Here is a 21,814-nt window from a genome sequence, read left to right as displayed (position 1 = left end):
CCTATATTCCACCACCCACACCAACAGCTCCTGTCCTGAATGGACTCCCTGAATTAGCTAATCCAGGAGAATTGGAATTGGATCATGAAACACAGTGGCCGGCAACCAGAAGCAGGGCAAGAAATCAGAAATCTGCTTTAAGGGAGGGATTATATCCCCTACGAGAAATAGCGATGGGGGGACCCCAGCCAGGAATGGAATATGTGGCCATCCCCATTAACTCCGGGGATGTCCAAGATTTTAAGAAAAGGACAGGAGGAGGGTAAGCGAGCTTTAATGGCAACTGGCATAATGTTTGCAGCTGCTGAGGAATAATTCTAACTGGAATAATAACTGTACACTGTATATTGTATATATAAAAGCCCGGGCATTTTTGTTAAAGTATTCTTTTATACATATGTTAATATGTAAATATGTAAATATAAGAACTGCCATTGAGGTGTATGTCGAAGGGCACAAAATTTGCCCAGGCATATCATCGGCTCATCAGGTTTAAATGTCCTCAGTGTAATTGTCAACAGGCAGTTAATTTACAGTGGTCTGATTTTACTTGTGTATCTATATATTGTGGATTTTGGAGGGATTAGGATTGACTAGTAAAGAGCTTCTAGGAAAACCGTGGAATATTAACCACTGTAGATTACAATAGGAAAAGTTCAAAGCAAAGAAATCCCAAGGAAAAGCCCTCTAGGATGTATACTAACACATTGGAGGGATATAGCAGGGTGAGAGGGTACAGAAAGTAAAAGAACTCTTATCAAATATTGTAATCAATGGTGGCCACTTTATAAACTAGAGGATGGAGCAGAGTGGCCCCTAAATGGAACTATTAATTATAACACCATGTTACAGTCAATGTTGTTTTTGTGGAAAGAAGGAAAATGGGATGAAATATGGTATATTGATTGATATGTTGTTTCAGTATCTTGGAGGGAAAAGGTATGGAATTAAGTTGGACTCTGACTGAGCCTTTGGTGCTGGTGTTAGAAAAGTACGGGCTGGAGAAAGATAAAGGAAGTTTTAAAAGGGTTGCTGAAGGTGTTAAAGGTGTGGCATGTAGTATTTAACAGAGCTGTTTGAAATTGAATGAGCAGGGAAAGGTGATGTAGGCATTATCTAAGTAACAGTCTAGAAGTTTTGGTATATTTGCATATTTGCTGTGGTGTTTGTTCAGTTTCCCAAGCATCGGGGAGAGGGACGGTGGGGGAACAGCCTGCTCCACCAGGGGCCTCTCCAGCGGCCGCAGGGGGGCTTCAGCTCCAGCGCCTGGAGCGCCTCCTCCCCCTCCTTCTGCACTGACTGGTGTCTGCAGGGGGGTTTCTCGCTCTCCCAACTGCTGTTGAGCAGCAGGGTTTTTTTTGTTTCTTTGTTTGTTTGTTTGCGTGGATGTGCTCTCACAGAGGCACGGACTGTGTTGCTATGGCTTGGCTCTGGGCAGCAGTGGGCCCCTTTAGGGCCAGATGAAATTGTCCCTTATCTACCACGGGGAGGTTTCTGGTTTCTGCTTTTTGTTTGTTTGTTTGTTTGTTTTTGTTTTTGTTTTTATTTTTGTTTTTGTTTTTTTCCACGGGGGCTGCCACTGCAGTTTCCTACCCCCACACCCCTCACACCCACCGAACCTTGCCATCAAACCCAATACACTGGGGAACAGCTAAGTCATTACTGACTTGTAAAGTATCAGGGATTAAATTAACTAATGAAACCCTAAATGTGATGGGGGTAGAAGGAACTGGGATAACAGTGCCACTTTTGGGGAATACTAAGCTGAGATCAGGGGATAAAATGATTACTGGGCAATTATTGTATGTATCCAAGGCAGAGACTAACTTGTTGGGAAGGGATTTGATGATTAAATTGGGCATTCAACTAGTAAATTGTTAGACTGGATTAACAGTGTTATTAATGGAGTGCTCTCTGGCTCTGAGAGCAAACATACATGTATATTCACCTCTGACTGGAAAGACCCTGAAATGGGGGCGGAAGCAACAATATAGGTGGACAATTTTACCTCAGGGGTTTATAGGGCCACCTGTCTATTTGGGTAAATTCTAAAAAAAAAGATTTTGGAGCAACTACAACCTCTCAAGGAGGTATTGATGTTACAAGTATGTGGATCATTTTAAGGAAAATGGATACTCCCTGATGGGAGAGAAATGCTGAATAAAGTGATAATGAGGCAAATATTAACTGTTTTACATCAGAAGAGTCATTGGGAGGTGCAAGCAATGTGTGATGTTGTTCTAAGAAAGCATGTCTGTGTAGGAATATACACTTTAGGGAAGCACACATGCAGAGGATGTACTATATGTCAAAGGGTAAATAAAATGGTCTTCTGTAACCAATCTAGAGGGGGACGGAAACCAGGGCTTTCACCTTTCCAAAGTATACAGGTAGACTTTACTGAGTTACTTGTTTGTCCTAATTGACCACGTGACTGAATGGGTGTAAAGCTTTACTGCAAGGATTAAAGCAGGCCTTAGAGATTGAGTGGGATTTTCACAGCCCCCGGCACCCCTCCTCTTCTGGAAAGGTAGAGCGAATGAATGGTGAAATTAAGAAACAACTAACAAAACTTATGCTGGAAACTAAGGCTTCTTGGGTAAAATGCTTACCCCTTGCACTGTTAAACATATGGACGCAGCCCAGAACTGATGTAGGAATTTCTCCTTTTGAAATACTATATGGTATGCCCTATGACTTGGAATTGTCACTTGATCACCCTCAATTCTAATTAAGACTTGGAAAGAGACTTTTTTAACACCACGATGGGGAAGGCCCCTATGTTGTTTTGCTTACTACAGAAACAGTCATCCGGACTGCGGAGAAAGGATGGACACATGCCAGCTGTGTTAAAGGACCCATCTGTGAAGAGAAGTGGGAGATCGCTCCAGGAAACAAAGACCTGAAGCTCACATTGCAACGAACTCGATAGGTACCGTGGGTTAAGGTAGAGGCTCTCCCCTGAAGAACACTACTGCTGCCGAGAAGAACTAAAACCTCGTAGTTGGCTGCAACCCAACTGATGAGTGAGGCAGAGGAATGAATAAGTGGGGAAAGAAATGGGTCTCAGCCATTCCTATCGGTATTCGGGGGTTCTCGCAGTGATTTCATCCTGCATAGCGACTCAACACCACACCCACCAACCTTTTAAATGGACTTTAAGTCGATTCGAAGATCAACAGGTTATTGCAACCCAGATAACGTCGGGGGCGGGCAAGCTTTACTTCTACACTATGTCAGCTGATCTCGAGGCCCCAATGCTGGGAATATATGGGATTTTATTTCTGCCCAAGTTCTAAGCCGGGAAAGGGGTACTGTAAATGCCTGAACGTGTATTATTGTGCATACTGGGGGTGTGAAACCATTGCTACAGACTGGACACTCGGGGCTGGTCGGGATAAATTTTTACAAGTGGGATATGGGCTTCAAGGTTGTAACCGACAATTGGATCCCTGTTACAGGTGGCGAGGGCATGGTATAGGGTATACAGGAACCTTCCATGGAAATAAAGAAATTTGCAAGGTTCTATATATATAAATATAACAAACTCGGACGATACTAGCTGGGTACTAGGAAAAATGTCAGATTTTACGAATATGGAACAGATAGAGGAGGACTCTCATACTAATAAAGAAGGAAAAACCCGAGACTTCCAAGGTAGTCAGGCCTAATAAAGAGTTAATAGGGGAAGTTTTGGTTGTCCAGACTGTAAAGATACCTGGGACTGCCCAACCTACTACAGTGTTTTCTAATAAGTCGACAGAGTTATCCTTTCCCACACTGCTTCCAAGCATTGTGAAAAAAGAAAGGGGTTGTACCCGAGAGTAGTATGTGGAAAGTTATAAATGCTAGTTTCCAGATACTAAATCAAACTAATCCTGAGATAACTGAAGGGTGCTGGCTATGTGTAAGTGTTAAGCCTCCATATTATGAAGCTATAGGAGATAAGGGGAGGTCTGATTATTCAAATGAGTCAAATCCTTCCAAGTGCAGTTGGGGTCAGGAAATCGGGATAACTTTGTCTCAAGTTATGGGAAAAAGTAAATGTATCAGCACAGTTCCAAGAGATAAAAATGATCTGTGCCATGCCACTGAAAAAATGGACCAAACAAACAAATGGTTAATTCCTGCAAATAACACTAGGTGGGTATGTTCATCGTTGGAAGTCACTCCTTGCCTATCTTTAAAATTGTTTAGCACATCTCATGATTTTTGTGTACAGGTGGTCATTATACCAAGGATTCTATACCACACTGAAGAGTATATGTACACCCAACATACTGTAGCAGAATATCATTTACAAAGAAGGGAACCTATTACGGCTGTCACCTTAGCCACACTAATGGCTCTCGGGGCTGCAGGAGCAGGAACTGGAATTGCCTCCCTGGTAAAACAAAGTCAGGAATTTACCTCTCTACGCATTGCTGTAGATGAGGATTTGGCCCGCATTGAACAATCCATATCGGCTTTAGAAAAATCTGTTAGATCCCTATCTGAAGTGGTGCTTCAAAATCGTAGGGGATTGGATCTGATCTTCCTGCAACAAGGAGGACTATGTGCAGCCTTACGAGAGGAATGTTGTGTATATGCTGATCATACTGGAGTAGTGAGAGACACAATGACCAAATTACGGGAAGGGTTAGAAAAATGAAAAAGAGAAAATGAAGCCCACTAGAATTGGTACGAATCCTGGTTTAATTACTCACCTTGGATACTACCCTGCTATCAACCATAGCGGGGCCCTTGTTGTTACTTATATTAGCACTGAATTTTAGACCATGTATGTTCAATCGAGTAATCGCAATTGTGAAAAGCCGATTAGAAGCTGCTCGTCTTATGCTTGTGCGTGTGAATCTCTTGAGCAGGAGGAGGACGACACAGAAACTTTGATGCTCGGCTGTAGTGGGTTTACATGGCAAGGTTTTGGTAGCAGAGGGCCATAGGGGTGGTTTCTGTGAGAAAGATCTAGAAGCTGCCCCATGTTTGGGAAGGGCCCCATTGTTTTCCAGAGCTGAGCCAATAAGCGATGTTGTTTTGCGCCTCTGTGAGAGCATATTTAAGACAGGGAAAAAACGCTGCGCCACACAGCAGCCGGGAGTGAGAGAACAGCCTTGCAGGTGCCAAGGTCAGTGTAGAGGGAGGGGGAGAGGTGCTCCAGGCACCAGAGCAGAAGTCCCCTGCGGCCTGTGGTGAGGACCATGGTGAAGCAGGATGTCCCCTTGCAGCCCATGGAGTACCACGGTGGAGCAGGGTTCCACGCTGCAGCCTGTGGAGGAGACCACGGTGGAGCAGGTGGCCCTGCACCGATGGAGGCTGCCGCCTGTGGAAGACCCCTGCCGGAGCAGATTCCGGGCCAGACCTGTAGCCCGTGGAGAGGAGCCCACGCAGGAGCAGGTGACTTGGCAGGAGCTGCTGCCCGTAGGGGAGCCAGGTTGGAGCAGTTTTCTCCTGAGGGATGGACCCCGTGGTACGGACCCATATCTGGAGCAGTTCTGGAAGAGCTGCTGCCTGTGGGAAGCCCACGCTGGATCAGTTCATCAAAGACTGCATCCCATGGGTGGGACCCCACAGCACAGGGGACGAGAGTGACCGAGAAGGAGCGGCAGAGAAGAAGTGCTGTAGACTGACCATAACCCCTATTCCCTGTGGGTAATTAGGGTCTGGCGGCCGGAAGATGTCGTGCTGTACGGAAAGGTGGAGCCCGTCCCTTGACGGACAGTAGCGTTTGGTCTGTGATGTAAGCAAGCGGAAGTGACGCTATGGGCCTCGGGTATATAATGCCATGTGACTCGACAATAAACGCCATTTGCCATCCACCACATTGGTGTCTGTGAGCCGATGGACCGAGCGGCCTGGGGTTGGTCGCCGTGCCGTTCCTGAACCAGGTCGCCACTGCCCCCTGAAGGCAACAATTCCCCCGTTCCCCTGCACCGCTCGGGGGGAGGAGGTGGAAGAGGGTGGATGGGGGGGAAGGTGCTTTTGGTTTGCTTTTTCCTTTGTTTTCTCACTTCTCTCGCTTGTTCGTAATAGGCAATAAATCTTACTATCTCCTTATGCCGAGTCTGTTTTTCCCGTTACAATAATTATTGCATGATTTTCTCATCCTTATCTCAACCCTTGAGCCCTTTTCACATATTTTCTCCCCATTCCTCTTTGAGGAGGGGGAGTGAGAGAGCGGCTGTGGTGGAGCTCGGCTGCCCACTCTAGCAGAACCACGACATCAGCAAACAAATATTGCAAAAATTCAATGAACAAAATATGTTAGAAAAAGAAAAAGGAGGGATTGTGATAAATTAGTAGGGGGGTTGTTCATTGTCCTTGAGAATTTAAAGAATCTACTGAGGAGATAAGGTTTCACGACTCACGGCATGGGGACAAATGGGGAAGGGGGGGTTGGGTAAACATCCTTGTTAAAACAAAGATTCTGTAAGATACCACCCATCCACCGCAAGACATCTTGTTTTGCCCCCACCTGAACACAAGCACAACGTGTGATCACCGGGGGAAGAATAACGACCCCCAACAACAGACTGCGCAGCCTCAGAACAAGTCTCGACAAGTCAACAAGTCGACAGGTCTCGACAAGTCAACAAGTCTCGCCAAGCCGGAACTTCAATGCTATAAAACAGCAACACTGGAAAGGGGAAGTTGCGTGCCGTGGCGGAGCGGAGACTCCCCAGCCGCCCAGCGCTGTTTTGCTTGTGTCTGCTTACTTGATTAATAAAATAATTTCAATAGACCAGAAAATTGTGTGGTCTAATTTATAACAATTTGGTGCCATGACTCGGATGAAGGCAACCTGATTGAAAGACCTTCGGAGGGTGCGCCCCACTGATTTCAGCGGCCTTCACTAGGACTACTTTCATTCAAATCCTTCACTGATGAACCCAAAATTAGACACAAGCAAATAAAACCGGTAAACCCCAGGCAACCTTTGTGCACGAAGCCCGAACGAAGACCCACGGGGTGGGTAAGTATAGGCCGGTGTTCCATTCGGTTGGGGTTGGGTATCCCGGAACACAACAAATGAGATGTCCAATTGCAGACGAAACGAGAGTGGACCCCTCGGTAGTGCGGTTCCCACATCCCGCAAGGGACTGGGCCACAAAAAGGGGGAAGCGATCCATGCGTGTGTGTGTGAAGGTGTTCTGGAAGATGGGACAGAAGAAGAGTAAGCCTTCTGGTCCCATGAGTGGGGCAACGTCTGATGTTAGGTTACCCCAGGATTAATGATTAAAAATTGGGAGGATTCCCCTTTTAGGCAGGAAAGGAATAAAGTAAAAATGATACATTATTGTGTTGAAGTTTGGGGTGGTAAACAGATTCAAGGAGACCACCTTTACTGGCCTGTATTTGGGTCTTTTGAAGATTGGGTTTGTCAGGCCTAAATATTTATGTAAACTCAAAGGAACCCTTTAGCCTGGAAGAAAGTGAGTATGCGCACCTCTGGATAAATTCAGATACGAGGACACATCTATATCCTCTAAAAGAAAAAGGAGGGCGGGACAAAAAGAGAAAGGACTTGGAAGTCCCGACACCACCCCCGCCCTATATTCCACCACCCACACCAACAGCTCCTGTCCTGAATGGACTCCCTGAATTAGCTAATCCAGGAGAATTGGAATTGGATCATGAAACACAGTGGCCGGCAACCAGAAGCAGGGCAAGAAATCAGAAATCTGCTTTAAGGGAGGGATTATATCCCCTACGAGAAATAGCGATGGGGGGACCCCAGCCAGGAATGGAATATGTGGCCATCCCCATTAACTCCGGGGATGTCCGAGATTTTAAGAAAAGGACAGGAGGAGGGTAAGCGAGCTTTAATGGCAACTGGCATAATGTTTGCAGCTGCTGAGGAATAATTCTAACTGGAATAATAACTGTACACTGTATATTGTATATATAAAAGCCCGGGCATTTTTGTTAAAGTATTCTTTTATACATATGTTAATATGTAAATATGTAAATATAAGAACTGCCATTGAGGTGTATGTCGAAGGGCACAAAATTTGCCCAGGCATATCATCGGCTCATCAGGTTTAAATGTCCTCAGTGTAATTGTCAACAGGCAGTTAATTTACAGTGGTCTGATTTTACTTGTGTATCTATATATTGTGGATTTTGGAGGGATTAGGATTGACTAGTAAAGAGCTTCTAGGAAAACCGTGGAATATTAACCACTGTAGATTACAATAGGAAAAGTTCAAAGCAAAGAAATCCCAAGGAAAAGCCCTCTAGGATGTATACTAACACATTGGAGGGATATAGCAGGGTGAGAGGGTACAGAAAGTAAAAGAACTCTTATCAAATATTGTAATCAATGGTGGCCACTTTATAAACTAGAGGATGGAGCAGAGTGGCCCCTAAATGGAACTATTAATTATAACACCATGTTACAGTCAATGTTGTTTTTGTGGAAAGAAGGAAAATGGGATGAAATATGGTATATTGATTGATATGTTGTTTCAGTATCTTGGAGGGAAAAGGTATGGAATTAAGTTGGACTCTGACTGAGCCTTTGGTGCTGGTGTTAGAAAAGTACGGGCTGGAGAAAGATAAAGGAAGTTTTAAAAGGGTTGCTGAAGGTGTTAAAGGTGTGGCATGTAGTATTTAACAGAGCTGTTTGAAATTGAATGAGCAGGGAAAGGTGATGTAGGCATTATCTAAGTAACAGTCTAGAAGTTTTGGTATATTTGCATATTTGCTGTGGTGTTTGTTCAGTTTCCCAAGCATCGGGGAGAGGGACGGTGGGGGAACAGCCTGCTCCACCAGGGGCCTCTCCAGCGGCCGCAGGGGGGCTTCAGCTCCAGCGCCTGGAGCGCCTCCTCCCCCTCCTTCTGCACTGACTGGTGTCTGCAGGGGGGTTTCTCGCTCTCCCAACTGCTGTTGAGCAGCAGGGTTTTTTTTGTTTCTTTGTTTGTTTGTTTGCGTGGATGTGCTCTCACAGAGGCACGGACTGTGTTGCTATGGCTTGGCTCTGGGCAGCAGTGGGCCCCTTTAGGGCCAGATGAAATTGTCCCTTATCTACCACGGGGAGGTTTCTGGTTTCTGCTTTTTGTTTGTTTGTTTGTTTGTTTTTGTTTTTGTTTTTATTTTTGTTTTTGTTTTTTTCCACGGGGGCTGCCACTGCAGTTTCCTACCCCCACACCCCTCACACCCACCGAACCTTGCCATCAAACCCAATACACTGGGGAACAGCTAAGTCATTACTGACTTGTAAAGTATCAGGGATTAAATTAACTAATGAAACCCTAAATGTGATGGGGGTAGAAGGAACTGGGATAACAGTGCCACTTTTGGGGAATACTAAGCTGAGATCAGGGGATAAAATGATTACTGGGCAATTATTGTATGTATCCAAGGCAGAGACTAACTTGTTGGGAAGGGATTTGATGATTAAATTGGGCATTCAACTAGTAAATTGTTAGACTGGATTAACAGTGTTATTAATGGAGTGCTCTCTGGCTCTGAGAGCAAACATACATGTATATTCACCTCTGACTGGAAAGACCCTGAAATGGGGGCGGAAGCAACAATATAGGTGGACAATTTTACCTCAGGGGTTTATAGGGCCACCTGTCTATTTGGGTAAATTCTAAAAAAAAAGATTTTGGAGCAACTACAACCTCTCAAGGAGGTATTGATGTTACAAGTATGTGGATCATTTTAAGGAAAATGGATACTCCCTGATGGGAGAGAAATGCTGAATAAAGTGATAATGAGGCAAATATTAACTGTTTTACATCAGAAGAGTCATTGGGAGGTGCAAGCAATGTGTGATGTTGTTCTAAGAAAGCATGTCTGTGTAGGAATATACACTTTAGGGAAGCACACATGCAGAGGATGTACTATATGTCAAAGGGTAAATAAAATGGTCTTCTGTAACCAATCTAGAGGGGGACGGAAACCAGGGCTTTCACCTTTCCAAAGTATACAGGTAGACTTTACTGAGTTACTTGTTTGTCCTAATTGACCACGTGACTGAATGGGTGTAAAGCTTTACTGCAAGGATTAAAGCAGGCCTTAGAGATTGAGTGGGATTTTCACAGCCCCCGGCACCCCTCCTCTTCTGGAAAGGTAGAGCGAATGAATGGTGAAATTAAGAAACAACTAACAAAACTTATGCTGGAAACTAAGGCTTCTTGGGTAAAATGCTTACCCCTTGCACTGTTAAACATATGGACGCAGCCCAGAACTGATGTAGGAATTTCTCCTTTTGAAATACTATATGGTATGCCCTATGACTTGGAATTGTCACTTGATCACCCTCAATTCTAATTAAGACTTGGAAAGAGACTTTTTTAACACCACGATGGGGAAGGCCCCTATGTTGTTTTGCTTACTACAGAAACAGTCATCCGGACTGCGGAGAAAGGATGGACACATGCCAGCTGTGTTAAAGGACCCATCTGTGAAGAGAAGTGGGAGATCGCTCCAGGAAACAAAGACCTGAAGCTCACATTGCAACGAACTCGATAGGTACCGTGGGTTAAGGTAGAGGCTCTCCCCTGAAGAACACTACTGCTGCCGAGAAGAACTAAAACCTCGTAGTTGGCTGCAACCCAACTGATGAGTGAGGCAGAGGAATGAATAAGTGGGGAAAGAAATGGGTCTCAGCCATTCCTATCGGTATTCGGGGGTTCTCGCAGTGATTTCATCCTGCATAGCGACTCAACACCACACCCACCAACCTTTTAAATGGACTTTAAGTCGATTCGAAGATCAACAGGTTATTGCAACCCAGATAACGTCGGGGGCGGGCAAGCTTTACTTCTACACTATGTCAGCTGATCTCGAGGCCCCAATGCTGGGAATATATGGGATTTTATTTCTGCCCAAGTTCTAAGCCGGGAAAGGGGTACTGTAAATGCCTGAACGTGTATTATTGTGCATACTGGGGGTGTGAAACCATTGCTACAGACTGGACACTCGGGGCTGGTCGGGATAAATTTTTACAAGTGGGATATGGGCTTCAAGGTTGTAACCGACAATTGGATCCCTGTTACAGGTGGCGAGGGCATGGTATAGGGTATACAGGAACCTTCCATGGAAATAAAGAAATTTGCAAGGTTCTATATATATAAATATAACAAACTCGGACGATACTAGCTGGGTACTAGGAAAAATGTCAGATTTTACGAATATGGAACAGATAGAGGAGGACTCTCATACTAATAAAGAAGGAAAAACCCGAGACTTCCAAGGTAGTCAGGCCTAATAAAGAGTTAATAGGGGAAGTTTTGGTTGTCCAGACTGTAAAGATACCTGGGACTGCCCAACCTACTACAGTGTTTTCTAATAAGTCGACAGAGTTATCCTTTCCCACACTGCTTCCAAGCATTGTGAAAAAAGAAAGGGGTTGTACCCGAGAGTAGTATGTGGAAAGTTATAAATGCTAGTTTCCAGATACTAAATCAAACTAATCCTGAGATAACTGAAGGGTGCTGGCTATGTGTAAGTGTTAAGCCTCCATATTATGAAGCTATAGGAGATAAGGGGAGGTCTGATTATTCAAATGAGTCAAATCCTTCCAAGTGCAGTTGGGGTCAGGAAATCGGGATAACTTTGTCTCAAGTTATGGGAAAAAGTAAATGTATCAGCACAGTTCCAAGAGATAAAAATGATCTGTGCCATGCCACTGAAAAAATGGACCAAACAAACAAATGGTTAATTCCTGCAAATAACACTAGGTGGGTATGTTCATCGTTGGAAGTCACTCCTTGCCTATCTTTAAAATTGTTTAGCACATCTCATGATTTTTGTGTACAGGTGGTCATTATACCAAGGATTCTATACCACACTGAAGAGTATATGTACACCCAACATACTGTAGCAGAATATCATTTACAAAGAAGGGAACCTATTACGGCTGTCACCTTAGCCACACTAATGGCTCTCGGGGCTGCAGGAGCAGGAACTGGAATTGCCTCCCTGGTAAAACAAAGTCAGGAATTTACCTCTCTACGCATTGCTGTAGATGAGGATTTGGCCCGCATTGAACAATCCATATCGGCTTTAGAAAAATCTGTTAGATCCCTATCTGAAGTGGTGCTTCAAAATCGTAGGGGATTGGATCTGATCTTCCTGCAACAAGGAGGACTATGTGCAGCCTTACGAGAGGAATGTTGTGTATATGCTGATCATACTGGAGTAGTGAGAGACACAATGACCAAATTACGGGAAGGGTTAGAAAAATGAAAAAGAGAAAATGAAGCCCACTAGAATTGGTACGAATCCTGGTTTAATTACTCACCTTGGATACTACCCTGCTATCAACCATAGCGGGGCCCTTGTTGTTACTTATATTAGCACTGAATTTTAGACCATGTATGTTCAATCGAGTAATCGCAATTGTGAAAAGCCGATTAGAAGCTGCTCGTCTTATGCTTGTGCGTGTGAATCTCTTGAGCAGGAGGAGGACGACACAGAAACTTTGATGCTCGGCTGTAGTGGGTTTACATGGCAAGGTTTTGGTAGCAGAGGGCCATAGGGGTGGTTTCTGTGAGAAAGATCTAGAAGCTGCCCCATGTTTGGGAAGGGCCCCATTGTTTTCCAGAGCTGAGCCAATAAGCGATGTTGTTTTGCGCCTCTGTGAGAGCATATTTAAGACAGGGAAAAAACGCTGCGCCACACAGCAGCCGGGAGTGAGAGAACAGCCTTGCAGGTGCCAAGGTCAGTGTAGAGGGAGGGGGAGAGGTGCTCCAGGCACCAGAGCAGAAGTCCCCTGCGGCCTGTGGTGAGGACCATGGTGAAGCAGGATGTCCCCTTGCAGCCCATGGAGTACCACGGTGGAGCAGGGTTCCACGCTGCAGCCTGTGGAGGAGACCACGGTGGAGCAGGTGGCCCTGCACCGATGGAGGCTGCCGCCTGTGGAAGACCCCTGCCGGAGCAGATTCCGGGCCAGACCTGTAGCCCGTGGAGAGGAGCCCACGCAGGAGCAGGTGACTTGGCAGGAGCTGCTGCCCGTAGGGGAGCCAGGTTGGAGCAGTTTTCTCCTGAGGGATGGACCCCGTGGTACGGACCCATATCTGGAGCAGTTCTGGAAGAGCTGCTGCCTGTGGGAAGCCCACGCTGGATCAGTTCATCAAAGACTGCATCCCATGGGTGGGACCCCACAGCACAGGGGACGAGAGTGACCGAGAAGGAGCGGCAGAGAAGAAGTGCTGTAGACTGACCATAACCCCTATTCCCTGTGGGTAATTAGGGTCTGGCGGCCGGAAGATGTCGTGCTGTACGGAAAGGTGGAGCCCGTCCCTTGACGGACAGTAGCGTTTGGTCTGTGATGTAAGCAAGCGGAAGTGACGCTATGGGCCTCGGGTATATAATGCCATGTGACTCGACAATAAACGCCATTTGCCATCCACCACATTGGTGTCTGTGAGCCGATGGACCGAGCGGCCTGGGGTTGGTCGCCGTGCCGTTCCTGAACCAGGTCGCCACTGCCCCCTGAAGGCAACAATTCCCCCGTTCCCCTGCACCGCTCGGGGGGAGGAGGTGGAAGAGGGTGGATGGGGGGGAAGGTGCTTTTGGTTTGCTTTTTCCTTTGTTTTCTCACTTCTCTCGCTTGTTCGTAATAGGCAATAAATCTTACTATCTCCTTATGCCGAGTCTGTTTTTCCCGTTACAATAATTATTGCATGATTTTCTCATCCTTATCTCAACCCTTGAGCCCTTTTCACATATTTTCTCCCCATTCCTCTTTGAGGAGGGGGAGTGAGAGAGCGGCTGTGGTGGAGCTCGGCTGCCCACTCTAGCAGAACCACGACATCAGCAAACAAATATTGCAAAAATTCAATGAACAAAATATGTTAGAAAAAGAAAAAGGAGGGATTGTGATAAATTAGTAGGGGGGTTGTTCATTGTCCTTGAGAATTTAAAGAATCTACTGAGGAGATAAGGTTTCACGACTCACGGCATGGGGACAAATGGGGAAGGGGGGGTTGGGTAAACATCCTTGTTAAAACAAAGATTCTGTAAGATACCACCCATCCACCGCAAGACATCTTGTTTTGCCCCCACCTGAACACAAGCACAACGTGTGATCACCGGGGGAAGAATAACGACCCCCAACAACAGACTGCGCAGCCTCAGAACAAGTCTCGACAAGTCAACAAGTCGACAGGTCTCGACAAGTCAACAAGTCTCGCCAAGCCGGAACTTCAATGCTATAAAACAGCAACACTGGAAAGGGGAAGTTGCGTGCCGTGGCGGAGCGGAGACTCCCCAGCCGCCCAGCGCTGTTTTGCTTGTGTCTGCTTACTTGATTAATAAAATAATTTCAATAGACCAGAAAATTGTGTGGTCTAATTTATAACAACACTACCCACCTAATCCATGTAGAGTCAGATGCATGGTGTGTAGTGGGAATTTTCCCATTGAACATGCAATGCAACACAGGTAGCCGTGGTGCCAAGAGGAGCTGTGCTTCTGCAGCCACAACTTCTGAAGCAGCTTGAACTCCCTCATATGCTGTTAGTAGTCCCCTTTTCAGATGGGGTGTAATTGGCTTCTGATCCTCGATAGCCCCGGCTCCACAAACCCAGAGATCGGCCTTGAGTTTCTCCTGGGGTTTTCTTCCAGAGGCTCCAGGTGAGCCCATGCTCCCCAGCTGCAATGTAACGTATGTTTTGCACAGCTGGTCCAGTACAGACAGGCCGAAGGGCTACTGAATGGGCTATTTCTTGTTTGATTTGTTCAAAGGCCTGTTGTTGCTTGGGGCCCCACCCATCTGAGGCCCACGTGAGTGACCCCACTTTTTTGAGTCACTCCATATAGAGGACTCACAAGCTGACTGTAGCCTGGAACATGCATCCTCCAGAATCCCACGAGGCCTAGGAAAGCTTGCATTTCTATTTTGGTAGTTGGCAGAGACATAGCCGTTATTTTGTTGATAACATCCGTCAGAATAAGGCAACATCCATCCTGCCATTTTACCCCCAAGAACTGGATTTCCTGTGCAGGTCCCTTGACCTTACTCTGTTTAATGGCAAAACCAGCCTTCAGGAGAATTTAGATTATTCTCTTCCCTTTCTCAACAAATTCTTCTGCTGTGTTGCCCCACACGAGGATATCATCAATGTACTGCAGGTGTTCGGGAGCTCCCCCATGTTCCAGTGCAGACTGGATCAGTCCTTGGCCAAAGGTAGGGCTGCGTTTCCACCCCAGGGCTGTCAATTCCAGGTGTATTGGACACTCCTCCAAGTGAAAGCAAAGTGCAGTCAGCATGCTGCTGCCAAAGAGATGGAGAAAAATGCATTAGCGATATCAATTGTGGCATACCACTTGTCTGCCTTTGATTCTAGTTTGTACTGAAGTTCTAGCATGTTTGGCACTGCAGCACTCAGTGGTGGCGTGACTTTGTTCAGGCTGCGATAGTCCACCGTTAGCCTCCACTCTCCATTAGACTTTCGCACTGGCCATATAGGACTATTAAAGGGTGAGCAAGTCTTGCTCATCACCATTGTGGTAATGACTGCTACCTAGTGTTCTTCAACCTTCAACAATCCTACAACAGAAGGGTCTTCTGAAAGGCCAGGCAGGGTAGACAACTGTCTAATCTTCTCTGTGCTCAAAGCAGCTATGCCAAAAGCTCACTGGTACCCTTTTGGATCCTTGAAGTACTCTCTCTTGAGGTAGTCTATGCCAAGGATGCATGGAGCCTCTGGGCCAGTCACAATGGGATGCTTTAGCCACTCATTCCCAGTTAAACTCACTTCAGCTTCCAATACAGTTAGTTGTTGGGATCCCCTTGTCACTCCAGAGATAAAGATGAGTTCTGTCCCTTGGTAGCCTGATGACATTAAGGTACACTGTGGTTCCAATGTGCCAGGCCATTGGATCCACACAGTCCAATAAATCTGGCTATCCCTCTCCTCTACCTGGCCAGAGGCAGGGCCTCTCCAGTCCTGGCTGGAGTGTCTGCCACTAAATTCTTGCAAATGAGAAGCAGAGGTCTCTTCATCAGGGTCAAGAATAACATCAGCCCTTCTACTGCCTCTGGGGAACTACCCAACAGAAACCAAAGCAGTATTTTTCCTAGGAGACCCTCTCCTTGCTGCTGTATTTCCTTGCAGCTCACGTACTTGAGCAGCTAGGGTTGAAGTAGGTTTACCATCCCACTTCCTCCTATCTTCCCCATAGTTATGCAGATAAAACAACAAGGTGCCACATGGTATGCGTCTTGGGTACTCTCTCCCTCGAGCAGGAAAACACTGATTCTTAGTGGCTGAAATATCACTCTATCTGGATGACAAGGGATATGCTTGTCTTGCAAGGTCGTGAAGCCTTTGGGACAGTTTCTCCACAGCCAAGACACAGGCCCATAGTGGAACAGAGAGATTGTCTTCATATTTTTGAAGCTGGCAGGACAGAGTATACATTCTTGGTCCCATCCCCTCATCCCAATTAATTACTGCCAGTGTATTGGCATGTGATGATGGTGCACTCCGCACAAATTTACGCTGTGCACTGGACTTCATCAGGATCTCTAGGTGTCTGGGCATTGTCCAAATCACTATAACCATCTCCAGCACAGCTAATTCCCACAGGTGCTGGAGACCTTTATCCATAGTGGTCCAGGGGTGATCTGGGCTGGAAATTGCCTTGGAGAGGCAAGCATGGATGGCATCCCTTCCTTCTGGTGTATCGCTGCACCACTCAGCTTAGTGTCATCTGCAAACTTGCTGAGGGTGCACTCGATCCCACTGTCTGTGTCATTGATATTAATACTAAACAGCACCAGTCTCAAGACAGACCCTTGAGGAACACCACTCGCCACTGGCCTCCACCTAGGCATGGAGCCATTGACCAACACTTCTGAGCACAGCCTTCAAGCCAATTCATTACCCACTGAATGCTCCACCCTTCAAACCCACCACTCGCCAACTTGCAGATCAGGATGTCATGAAGGACTCTGTCAAAGGCCTCACAGAAGTCCAGCTAGGTGCCATCTTCCCTTGTCAGCTGATGCAATCACTCCATTATAGAAGGCCACCAGATTGGTCAGACATGATTTGTTCTGCTTCTTGTAGCAGGAAAAAAGGAGAAACTGCCCAGGAAAATTACCACCAGGCCCAGCCCCTCATGCCAGTAGTTCCCAGCACAAGCCTTCCACCACGGTTTGGGGATGGCTGATCACTGAAACGTGAGCACCTCCATCCTCCTGCTGGGCTCAGGGCCTGTACTGGGGGAACAGCCAGCCCAGCCTGGTCCAGACCCAGCAAGCCCCAAGGCAGGGCTGTCTGTGAACCCCTGTGAGGGACATGCTGGGGCTGGAGCAGGGCTGGATGAAGAGGGGAGGCTGCTAAAGCAGAAGGGCAGTGGGGGCTGGGGCAGTGAGGGCTGGCAGGGGGCTGTGCTGGGGGAACATTTCCTTACCTGCAGAGAGGTCCCAGAGAGGTGACTGCAGAGAGGTCCCACAGAGCCACAGGAGGGGCAGTGGGGTTTGGTTGTCCTGCAGAGGGGAATGCACATAAAGCAATAACAGTACAGGAAGCTTCCACTGTGCCAGGACTCCAAAATTACTCCCAAACTCAATGCCCAGCTTTGGTGTGTTCTCTCACATTGCTTCTCTCACATTTTTTCACTCCTCTGCCAGCTGCAGATGCACAAACATTTTTTATGCTTTCTAAAAAATGTTATCAAAGATGCACAACTAGTGTCCCTCATTGGCTCAGCTTTGACCAGCAGCCATCAGGTCCCTTTTCGAGATGGAGGAACTGGCTCTGATCTGAACTAGGACAGAGAGCTGGGGCTGTTTAGCCTGTAGAAGAGAAGGCTCCAGGTAGACCTTATCATGGCATTTCAGTACTTAAAGGGGTCTTACAAAAAAGATGGAGAAGGACTCTTTACTCGGGCAGATAATGATAGGACAAGATGGAATGGTCTTAAACTAAAAGAGGATAAATTTAGACTAGACATTAGAAAGAAATTCTTCACTCAGAGGGTAGTGAGGCACTGGAATGTTGCGAAGCACGGACGAAAGCACGACAGACACCAGCAGAGTCAGATCATGCTTCACCATTTTATTGCCCGAATAGTCCAACTTTTATAGTGAATTTTACAGGGGTGGACAGTGTTTCACACAAGATTATTGGTCAAAAGCACTCAGACAAACCGTTAAGAAAATAACACCACCTGCAAGAAAAGAACCCCCCTTTTGATTAGAAGTTAGGAAAACAACCCCCTTTGTGCTTTACGGCCATGTAGGCCTAGTCCTTGAGGCCAGCTGCTGATAACAATATTTTCTGAGTTCCTTAATTGGGTGATGTGGGAGTCATTGCCGTGGGAGCTTCTCACAGTTACTCTGGCAGCCTGGTTTGCTCAGCTACAGCAGGCCCTGAGATTTCTAAGGCCTACCCTGGTTGCTTAAAGCAAGCTTAGATCGAACAATTATGCCAATTCCCAACAATTCCCCCGTTTTCTTTTAGTACAGGCAGTACTTGGTTTTACAGTAGGTGTCAAATATACAATATAACACAACTATATAACTTAACCCTAATAATACTATAATTACTGTAAGCATTTAATGGTAACACAATCTAATAGAAAGTAACACAATTTAATAGTGACACACTTAAACCTAATCCCCCTTTGACTAATCCCAGTAACCATCTGTGCATTGTTTCAAACAAATCAGTGAACTATTGATTAAAAGGATTGATACCATATTGACTCTTTCTCATGTGCTCTTTCAGGAAAGTAATGAATTTGTGAGTTGAAAAGGTCTAAACAGTACATTCCCTTAAATTTCTCCAAGTGGCTACTTCAAACAATGACTCCGTACTAGTGAAACTTGATTTTGCTCAACCGATCACAACTAGCCCTGCTAGTTGCTTACAATTGACTCCCCGTTTTTCTAACAGCGCTGTAATAAATCCATTTCTTCTGATTTTTGCCGGCACCAATTTCCTATGCTTTTAGCCTGCCCTATGGTTATATCCCGGGATCCTGCACTGTGGCAACAATAACCTGTACTAAGGCTATATTCCAGAATCCTGCACTATGGCAACAATAACCTGTACTATGGTTATATTCCGGAATCCTGCACTATGGCAACAATAACCTGAACTATGGCTATATTCCGGAATCCTGCACTATGGCAACGAAAACCTGTACTAGGGCCATATTCCGGAATCCTGCACTATGGCAATAACCTGCACTAAGGCAATAACCTGCACTGTGGCAAACCTGCACTAAGGCAATAACCTGCACTGTGGCAAACCTGCACTATGGCAATAACCTGCACTGTGGCAAAAGCGCGCTCTCATTCACACAGTACACAGCACAATCACACATACAGAGCACAATCGCACACCCAGAGGCCTCTGGCACATCTCACTCTCAATCATACCACAAGAACATAATTTAGAATGATAAGCAAACAAACAAGTATTTTCTCTCATTGTGTTCCTCGTGAAATGACTTGCAACACTTTGTTTTAAAACCTTACCCTTACACAAATACTTTCAACACAAAATACCTGGACATTTAAGAATAACACACACAATTATTAACACTCCAGTTAGTATCCCTCCAGCAGCTGAAAACATACTGTTTGTCTGCAGCTTCAGGAGATCTTTGTCTGCTCCTGCGGTGAGCAGCTGAGAGTGGAGTCCCCTCCGAACAAAACGTTCAGGGTGCACCTAGGGGCGTCCACACCACAGCCGATCCCCACAGCCAAGCAGTTGTTACGTGCGGCTGCAGATGCCACTCCAGGCACTAAAATTGCCAATGCCGCTCTAGCTGCAACCCCACACAATTCAACATTATCATTGCAATCCGGTGCAAGCAATGCCCATTTATGTCTGGTGATCTCACGCAACTGTAACAAGCTAGGAGCAAATACAATGAGTTTATCTAAGTAACATGGACATCTGATAGCATTTGCAGCAATACCTTGCCAGGCCCTATCACCACAAATCAGAAAAGCATCAGGAGGTAAGGCCAAAGCTGTACAATTGTTCCAAACACTGTAGTTGTTACCGCTTGTCTCCATGCTATAAACCCCTAAACCCTGCTTAGCAGTGTCATTGTAATCACAGGTGTTATTTGTATTTCTGTACCCGTATGGCCCTTTCCAGGTTCCTGTAGCAGGATCCATCTGATAGCCATGGCTACATTCACATTTGTAGCCACCTTTCAGGTTGATACAGATTTGACTACAGCTACCAGGGTTTTGGCATTCATCAATGTCTCCACAGTTTCTCTTGTCTACAAACTCAAACCCAGCTGGACAGTCACATTCATTTATGATGCATTCCTTCAGGGGCTCATCACCCCAGTCCTTGCAGTCTCTCTGCTGGTTACACACTTTATTGATATCTATGCATTCTCCACTTCTGCACTTGAATTTGCCAGGTCCAGAGCACTGAATAACATTGTTACAGTTTGCTTCATCAGTGCCATCCAGACAGTCTCTCACACCACTGCACTGCCTACTCCCATGGACAAAGTTCCCATCTTCACATCTGAACTGGTCTGGCCTGCAGGTCTGAGAAAGGCAGTTAATTTCATCACTTCCATCCTTGCAATCAGGATCTCTGTCACAGTCTTTTTCACCATCACCTTTCCAGGACACTGGGATACACTGGGTTGACTGAGGACCACAGCTGATTTCAGTTACCCGGCATGCTCTCATATGACACAGCTCAGCACTTTCGTCAGACCCATCTTCACAGTCCAGATCCCCATCACACTGCCGTCTGTTTGGCGCACACTGACCACTGTTGCACACAAAGTCAGATTCAGCACACATGTTCTTCACACAAGCACTGTCATCACTGCCATCTGAGCAGTCTTCACATTTTGTTCTAGCACTGTCGGCAGCAGTGCACAGGCCGGCGAGGGCGAGCAGCAGGCAGAGCGCCCCGCAGCGCGGCAGCGCCCGCCACCACCCCACACCTGTGTCACTTATACTACTCCTATTACCCCTGCTGTTAGTGTCAGTGGCATCCTCCTGGTTCCGTTTCTGTCTTTGTCGCCCCTTACTCTCCCCCTTTTCTTTTTGCCACTGACCATTCACCACAAATGGATGAGACACATGATTACTAGTTAGGAAAGAGAGTGTAACGTCTGCTATACGGCTGCAGGCAGTGCCGGCTGCAACCTTAGAAGCTGTTTGTGAAACAGCCTGCCGGTGGTCATTTGGCAGGGTAATCTGCGTCTCTGCACTCCTGCCCCGCAATAGAGCTAATTCGTCATTAATAGTCTGTAGAATGTGGCAACCCCACGGAATGTTATCCAGAAACATAGTTATAACACCGATCTGGGGACGAATAGTCTTTTTTGCATTGCAAGGTAAACCTCTTAGAAAAGGAATGCTGGAGAGAAGCAGCACAGCCGCTGCTGCCTCCATGGTTACGTCAGACAGGATGCAGGGTCCTGATGTCCGTCCCTCTGCTCTGTGCCGACTCGCCACACGGTGAGAGTCGACTACCGTTGTCCACTGACGCCTCTGGTCTCCCGTAGCAACTCCATCTCGGATGTCCCGCATCGCACCGCGATTATTTCAATGTCCCGCGTTTTCCGCGGCTCCTTTTCCCGCGTCCCTGCGCGGTTCCGTTTCCCGCGCTTCCCCGCGGATCTTTTCCCACGCTCCCCACGGTTTCCTTTCCCCGTGTCTTACCGTGAGTCCTTTGTACAGTGTTTGCGGCTCGGTGTCTGGTCAGGTGCAGCGCCGGTCCGATGTCCGCTCCGATGTCCACTCCGATGTCCCGCGCCGCTCCGATGTCTCAGTCTCGGCGCTGTGATGTCGCGGCGCCGCTGGTCCCCGGCGGCACTGGTCCCGGCGCCGCGCCGATGTCCCGGCGCCCGG

General features: G+C 46.6%; 1 protein-coding gene across 1 annotated transcript in view; it reads right to left on the bottom strand.

The window, feature by feature from the left end:
• Positions 1-21,493, bottom strand: part of LOC116501576 (olfactory receptor 14A16-like) — a 40,930-nt gene extending 19,437 nt beyond the window's left edge. Inside the window, exon 1 of the mRNA XM_032207176.1 lies at positions 21,416-21,493. Coding sequence (XP_032063067.1) covers positions 21,416-21,493 — 78 coding nt within the window. The remainder of the gene's footprint in view (positions 1-21,415) is intronic.
• Positions 21,494-21,814: the final 321 nt, after the last annotated feature.

The sequence above is a fragment of the Aythya fuligula genome, unplaced genomic scaffold (genome assembly GCF_009819795.1).
Source record: "Aythya fuligula isolate bAytFul2 unplaced genomic scaffold, bAytFul2.pri scaffold_46_arrow_ctg1, whole genome shotgun sequence".
Classification (NCBI taxonomy): Eukaryota; Metazoa; Chordata; class Aves; order Anseriformes; family Anatidae; genus Aythya; species Aythya fuligula.
Note: the sequence above shows the minus strand (reverse complement) of the source record. Positions and strands in the feature narration are given on the sequence as shown.